This window comes from Tupaia chinensis, unplaced genomic scaffold (assembly GCF_000334495.1).
Source record: "Tupaia chinensis unplaced genomic scaffold, TupChi_1.0 Scaffold000361_2, whole genome shotgun sequence".
Lineage (NCBI taxonomy): Eukaryota > Metazoa > Chordata > Mammalia > Scandentia > Tupaiidae > Tupaia > Tupaia belangeri.
In genome coordinates this window covers 4,575,235-4,583,085 of record NW_006159858.1, presented here as the reverse complement: position 1 = coordinate 4,583,085, position 7,851 = coordinate 4,575,235, and the positions used below count along the sequence as shown (strand labels likewise).

The window sequence follows — 7,851 nt, the reverse complement described above, 5'->3', positions numbered from 1 at the left end:
CATCCCCCCGGGGGGTGATTTTTCACTTTCTGTCTCTCTGTCTCTGTCTGTCTGGTGAGTGCACGTGCCCTATAGCAAAAAACCTCTCCAAAAAAAAGAAAAAAAATAATGACACTGAATAAAATCAAATAAAACAATTTAAAAATAATAATTATAAATAAAATAAATAATTCCCTATTAAAAAAATAATAGCTTATCCAGGGGAAAGCAGATAGCATGGTGGTAAAACACTGAACTCCTCATAGCTAACTGTGGTTTGAGTCTTGGACCTGGAGACTTGGTTTCTCACCTTCCCTCTCTCTCTCTGGTGAGTTCGTGTGTTCTTAAGCAAATTAAAAAATAATACCAATAGGCCAACAGATAGTGTGTAGTGGTTATGTTGTTGGACTACCACATGGCTGACTGAGGTTCAAGTCCCAGACCCAGTGGCTTGAAACTCACACTGGGTGTGTGTGAGTGTGTGTGTGTGTGCGCGCTCAAGATCCCAGGAGGAGAATGGAGGAAAAGGGATTGCAGCATTTTTATTTCCTATGAGGCATGAAGGACACTTTCTTACCTTCTCTCTCTCTCTCTCTCTCTCTCTTTCACCCAGGTGATTACATATGCCCTCTGACAAATTAAAAAAAAAAAAAAAAGGCCTTCTTAAAAAAATGATGCTTGGGACCAGCAGTTAGCGTAATGGCTATGTCACTGGACTCCCATGTAGTCGACCTCGGTTCGAGTCCCGGACCCAGTGGCTTAGAACTCACACCGGGCGCGTGTGCGTGTGTGCCCAAGATCCCGAGAGGAGAATGGAGGAGAAGGGATTATGGCGTGGCCATCCCCCTGGGGGGTGATTTCTCGCTTTCTGTCTCTCTGTCTCTCTCTGTCTGTCTGGCGAGCCCACGCGCCTTATGGCAAAAACCTCTAAAAAAATAAAAATAAAAATCAATGATGCATCAATGATGCTCATTCACTATCATAAGTATCATGAAGGGAGTTTGGAAAATTGCAAATTGCAAATTCCTAGTCTCCATATACAAGGATTTTGAACTGATAGGTCTAGAGTAGAGTCTAAAGTTTGACATTTATTTTTTAAAGAATTTTTTTAGAGTTAATTTTTATTTATTCATTCATTTATTTTCATTTGACCAGACACACACTTACAAAGAGAGAGAGAGAGAGTCAAAGAGGGAAAGTGAGAAAGCAAACCACCAGGCCCGGACTTGTATAGTGGTGGGTCATGTGGGAGAATCCAGCGCCTTAACCATCATGCCACCTGCTAGTCCCCTAAAATTTGACATTTTAAACATACAACCCAGACAGTTTTGATTCATTCAACCCAAAAATAAACATTGTAAGAGGCGTTTATACTATAGGATGAGAGAGTTCAGCTGTGTTGTGTAAAATCTTTGCTTCTTTAGGTCTAGCTCTCTAATATTATAGATTTGGGGCCGACAGGTGGTGTGGTGTTTGAGGGCACTGGATTTCCACATAGGTGACTGTGGTTCGAGTCCCAGACCTGGCAGCTTGCTTTGTCCCTTTCCCTTTCTCTCTCTCTGTCTCTCCTGGTCAAATTCAAAAATAATAATAAATAGTGGAATTAAATAAATAAATTTTAATTAAAGAAAAGATTATAGACATGCTCTGGGATACAAAATAAAATACCACAATACTTGTAAAGTAGGAAAAGGTAGTGAAGTTTTTTTTTTTTTTTTTTGGAGGTTTTCACTATAGGGCGCGTGTGCTCGCCAGACAGACAGAGAGAGACAGAGAAACAGAAAGCAAGAAATCACCCCCCAAGGGGGATGGCCACGCCGCAATCCCTTCTCCTCCATTCTCCTCTCGGGATCTTGGGCATGCACGCACACGCGCCCGGTGTGAGTTCTAAGCCACCGGGTCTAGGACGTGAACCACGGTCGACTATGTGGGAGTCCAGCGACATAGCCATCACGCTAACTGCTGGTCCCAAGATTTTTTGGAAAGAATTATTTTATTTAACTTTAATTAATTAATTAATTAAAATTTAACCAGAGAGGGACAGAAGAGAGAGAGGGAAAGTGAGAAAGCAAGTCGCCAGGTTCAGGACTTGGACCATGGTAGGCTATGTGGGAATCCAGTGCCCTTAACTACCGCCACCTGTTGACCCCAGTGAAGACTTTTTAATAGAAAAGAAATAGACTCCCATACTAGAAAGGCATGCAGGCGAGCAGCTGCCAAAGAAGGACAACTGTGCTAAATATGGGGTTAGAATTCCCAAATGGCTGACTGTGGTTCGAGTTATGGACTCAGAGGCTTAAAAATCATTGTGAATGCATGTGTGTACATGCTCCCAATTCTGCAAGGAGAAGGGAGAAGAGATTGCCAAGTGGCCATGCTCCCAGAGGGTGACTTCTCACTTTCCCTCTCACTGTCTCTCCCTGGAAGTGCACACACTCTCCTGGTGAGCACGTGCATGCTCTAGCAAACAATATAGTTATATTAAAAAGTCATAACTAGTAGCCTCCTGGACATTTCTTGGATGACTCCAGATACGGTACACTCATGTTTAAAAATACCATTTTGTTTCTTCTTTCTTTCTTTCTTTCTTTCTTTCTTTCTTTCTTTCTTTCTTTCTTTCTTTCTTTCTTTCTTTCTTATAACTTGGTCAGGAAGAGACAGTACGAGAGTTAAAGAGAGAGAGACAAAGCAAGCCACCAAATCTGAAACTTGAACCGTGGTCAGCCATGTGGGAATCCTGTGCCCTTAACCACTGCGCCACCTGCCAGCCCCCTTCGGCTACGTTTTCTATCAAATCTTCAAATAATAATACCATGTGAATTTATCCATGTCAGAGTCTTGTCAATCACTGATTAGATTAATTAAATCTGCTGATTGTAACAACTTCAGTTCCATCTCTGCTACCATCTTCCTAATTTCCTTCCCTCTGGGCTACAGATATAGCTTCCTCTCTTATTTCTCTCCCTTTTCTTTGCTTCTCATACTTCAAAACCGGAATTGTCACACACATACCCTTCTCGCCCAGTTAAACACTTTAATGCCTCCCATACCTCTCTGCTTTCAATCTAGTTAATTTCCTTTCTTCTTCTTCTTCTTTTTTTTTGTTTGGTTTTAAAAGTTTTTTTGCCATAGGGACCAGCAGTTGGCGTAATGGCTACGTCACTGAACTTCCATGTGGCGGACTGCGGGTCGAGTCCTAGACCCGGTGGCTTAAACTCATGCTGTGTGCATGTGTGCCCAAAATCTTGAGAGGAGAATGGAGAAGAAGGGATTGCTGCATGGCCATTCCCCCTGGGGGGGGTGATATCTCTCTCTCTGTCTCTCCGTCTCTCTCTGTCTTTCTGGTGAGTGCACACACCCTATACCAAAAACCTCTCCAAAAAGAAAAAAAAAAAGTTTTTGCCACAGGTTGTGTGTGTTTGCCAGAGAGACAGAGAAATGGAGAGAGGGAAAATGAGAAATTACCTCCCAGGAGGCATGGCCACGCTGTAATCTCTTCTCTTCCATTTTCCTCCTGGGATTTCGGGCATGTATCCATATGTGCCTAGTGTGATTTCTAAGCTGCTGAGTCCAGGGCTCGAGCACGGTTAGCCATGTAGGAGTCTAGCACTGTAATCACTATGCCACCTGCTGGACTCCCCGATTCTTTTTTTCTTCCTATAGGGAAGAAAAGCTTGCTGAAGGGACCAGCAGTTGGTGTAATAGCTATGTCGCTGGACTCCCATGTAGTCCACTACGGTTTGAGTCCCTGACCTGGTGGCTTAAACTCATGCTGGGTGCGTGTGCGTGCGTGCCCAAGATCCCAAGAGGAGAATGGAGAAGGGATTGTGGCATGACCATCCCCCCTGGGGGGTGATTTCTCACTTTCTGTCTCTCTGTCTTTCTGGCGTGCGCACGTGCCCTACAGCAAAAACCTCCCCCCACCCCCAAAAAAAAGAAATGAAAGAAAAAAGAAAAAGAAAAGCTTGCTGGAGAGAAAGAGACAAAGTAAGAAATCACTCTTTTAGGGGATGACCACACTGCAATCCCTTCTCCGTCCTCTTGGCATTTGGGGCATCCACACATGCCTAGCATGTTTTTCTTTTTCTTTCTTTCTTTCTTTTCTAAGAGAAATTTTTGCAATAGTGCGTGTGTTCTCATCAGAGAGACAGAACATGAGAAATTATCCTCTGGGGGTGATGGCTATGCTGCAGAGGACTTGGAACAACTGGATTCCACCTAGCCAGCTCTGCAGTTGAGTCCTGGACCCAGAGGCTTGAAAATCATGCTGAATGGATTTGGGCACACAGCCCACAATCCTAAGAGGAGAAATGCTGTGTGCCCATGCTCCCTGGGGGGTGATTTCTCATTTTCCCTCTCTCTTTCTCTTTGTTCTCTGTCTCTCTCCAGTGAACATGTGCATCCTATAGCAAAAACTAAAAAAAAAAAAGAAAAGAAAAGAAAAAAAAAAAAGAGGCCAGTAGCATGTGGACAAAATCCCGAAATGATGGAGAAGAGAACGCAGCCTGACTGTCCTACAGCAGGTCATTCCTTACCCTCTCTCCCTTCCACTAGTGCACATCTTCTCTAGTAAATTGAAAAGAACATTATTATTATTATTGTTTTTAAGAAAGATTTTTGCTATAGGGTGTGTGCGCTTGCCAGAGGGACAGAGACAGAGAGATAGAAAGCAGGAAATTACCCCCCCCCCGGGAGGTAGAGCCATGCCACAATCCCTTCTTCATTCTCCTCTCAGGATTTTGAACATACATGCACACACACTTGTGTTTTAAGCTGCTGGATCGAGGATTTGAACTATAGTCGACTACGTAGGAGTTCAGCAACATAACCATTACGCCCTCTGCTGGGCCCAAGAATGTTATTTTTTAAAAGGCAGAGTCCTGATATGTCACAGTTCTCCTTCCTCAATAATAACTCTCCATTGTGCCCAGCTTTCTGATGGGCTAGAAATGGAATTCAGCTTTCCTATGTGCCTCAGCCTGCTCAACAGCAGTTTCTTCACCAGGAAGTTTTGTTTTTAATTTTTAAAAGATTTTTGGCATAGGGTGCATGTGCTTGTTGGAGAGAGACAGAGAGAGATAGTAAGGGGGAAAGTAAGAAATCACCCCCCCACCCCCGGGGGGAGAGCCGCATCTCTATCCCTTCTCTTCCTGAGATTTCTGGGCATGTACACATGTGCCTGGTGAGATCTATTTTTTTTGGAGAGGTTTTTGCTATAGGGCGCGTGCGCTCGCCAGAAAGACAGAGAGAGACAGACAGACAGAAAGAGAGAAATCACCCCCCAAGAGGGATGGCCACACCACAATCCTTTCTCCTCTATTCTCCCCTTGCGATCTTGGGCATGCATGCAAACACGCTGGTGTGAGTTTAAGCTGTCGGGTCCGGGACTCGAACCACGGTCGACTACATGGGAGTCCAGTGACATAGTCATCATGCTAACTGCTGGTCCCTGCCTGGTGAGATCTTTAAGCAGCAAGCCCTGCAACTTGAACTGCAGCCGACCATGTGGGAGTCCAGTGCCTTAACCACTATGCTACCTGCTGGTCCCTACCAGCAAGTAGGAGCCACAGTGAGACTTCCTTTGGTGAGTCCATGGAAATAATAAATATGATTTTTAGGCACTATTTCTTTTTCTTCTTCTTTTTTTTTTAGAGAATTTTGCTATAGGGTGTGTGCGCTCGCCAGAAAGACAGAGAGAGACAGAAAGCGAGAAATCACCCCCCAGGGGGGATGGCCACGCCGCAGTCCCTTCTCCTCCATTCTCCTCTTGGGACCTTGGGCACACACATACACGCACCCGGCGTGAGTTTTAAGCCACTGGGTCTGGGACTCGAACTGCGGCCAGCTACATGGATTTCCAGTGACACAGCCATTAAGCCAACTGCTTGTCCCATCTTTTCTTTCTTTTTTTTTTTTTTTAACTTTATTTTAATTTGACCAGAGAGGAACAGAGTGAGCAAGAGAAAGTTAGAAAATGAGAAAGCACGCACCCAGGTCTGGGACATGAACCCACGTCAGTTCTGTGGGAGTCTGGCACCCTTAACCACCACGCCACTTGCCGGCCCTGATCCTTAGGTACTGTGTAATGAAGTGTCAACATGCAGAAAAGCTGTGCAACTTTGTGAAAGCTGTCAATATTAAAATCGAGGTACTTACATCAACTCTAACAAAATAGAGTTGGCAGGCTCTGGGGATACGTTTCTTACACACAGTTGCCTGATTGCAGTAACCACCACAACTTTCTTGCTGAAGGCCACTTTGAAAAAACATGTATATATATGTCCAGAGACTGTTCAGCCTTGGACTAATGCCACCCTTGTTATTAATCCTTGTAGTCAAGGACGACTGCTTCAAAACAACTTTATGTTAACCTTTCTCATTACATTAGAAATTAATTGATGGGGACTAGCAGGTGGCATGGTGGTTAAGGTGCTGGGCACTCCCACATGGCTGACCACAATTCAAGTCCTGGACATGGTGGCTTACTTTCTCACTTTTCCTCTCTCTCTGTTTCTCTCTGGTCAAAATGAAATAAATGAATAATAAAATAAATGAATGACTAAATTAAAAAAAAAACTATTGATGTAGGGACCAGCAGATAGCATAATGGCTGTGTCGCTGGACTCCCACGTAGTCCACTGAGGTTCGAGTCCCAGACTCGGTGGCTTAAACTCATGCAGGGCGCGTGTGCGTGTGTGCCCAAGATCCCCAGAGAACAAAGGAGAAGGTATTGTGGAGTGGCCACCCCCCCTGGGGGGAGTGAGTTCCTGCTTTCTGTCTCTCTGTGTCTTTCTGGTGAGCACATGCACCCCGTAGCAAAAACCTACCCCCCCCCCAAAAAAAAATCTATTGATGTGGCCAGCAAGTGACAAAGAGATTAAGGCAGCTGGATCCCATATGGTCAACTGCACAGTTAGAGTCCCAGATCTAGTAGGTTGACAAATCAAGCCTGGTGCCTGTGCCTGTGTGCCCAAAACTCAGGAGGAGAAGGGTCTGGTATGGCCATCCTGGCGTGTTGTGTGTGTGTACGTGGGTGTAATTTCTCACTTCCCCTCTTTTTCTCTCTCCCTTTCTCCTCTCTCAGGCCGACCCACTCACCCTGTGATAGAAACCCTAGGAAAAGAAAAAAAAGAGGGCCAGCAGGTAGCTTAGTAGTTAAATGCCTAGACTCCCACGTGGCCAGCTGCTGTTCCAGTCCTGAACCCAGTGGCTGGAAACTCACTTGGGTGCCTGAGTCCACTGCCCAAAACCTGAAAGAATGAAGAAGGGATTGCAGCACACATCATATAGTAGAAATCTTTCTCAAAAACAAATAAATAAAAAAGAAAAAAAGAAAAGAATAACCGTTCTTTAACTCAAACCAACCATTCAAGAGTTGGAATTAACTCCCTCCGGAGTTTATAACTTTTATCGGCATCTTTCCCATCAGCGGTTATCAAGATTGTGTCCAATAGATCCACTTTTGTTCTTTTTAAAAGAAGGTCGTGTGTTTGGCAGTGGGGGAGAAGGAGGGTGGCCAGTTAGTAAAAGAACGTTAGTTTCAGGGTAAGAAGAACTAGCATTCAAGTCCAAGTACTCAGGGAGGTTGAGGAGCCAGGCGGGAGTAGGGGTGGGTGTGAGACAAAAGAACGACCGGGCTCAGCCTGGAGAAACGCTCTAGGTGCTTGCGGGGCGTCTAGGCTGTCGCTGAGGCTCCAAACAGTGGCACTAAAAGTCGGGACCTTTCCCCTGGGAGATGGACTCGAGATTGAGGTGCTGGCCACAGTCCTCCGAGTTTCCGACCCGATGGTAATTCACAAACCCGACCACTAGCAAAGCCGCCCAGGACCTCTCGGCCAGCCCCCGACCCGTTTTCCCGCCGAGCATTTCTCC

The 7,851-nt window shown here is 45.2% G+C and overlaps 1 protein-coding gene across 1 annotated transcript in view; it reads left to right on the top strand.

The window, feature by feature from the left end:
- Positions 1 to 6,064: 6,064 nt before the first annotated feature.
- Positions 6,065 to 7,851, top strand: part of SUMO1 (small ubiquitin like modifier 1) — a 57,901-nt gene continuing 56,114 nt past the window's right edge. The window contains exon 1 of the mRNA XM_027773616.1: positions 6,065 to 6,127. Coding sequence (XP_027629417.1) covers positions 6,065 to 6,127 — 63 coding nt within the window. The remainder of the gene's footprint in view (positions 6,128 to 7,851) is intronic.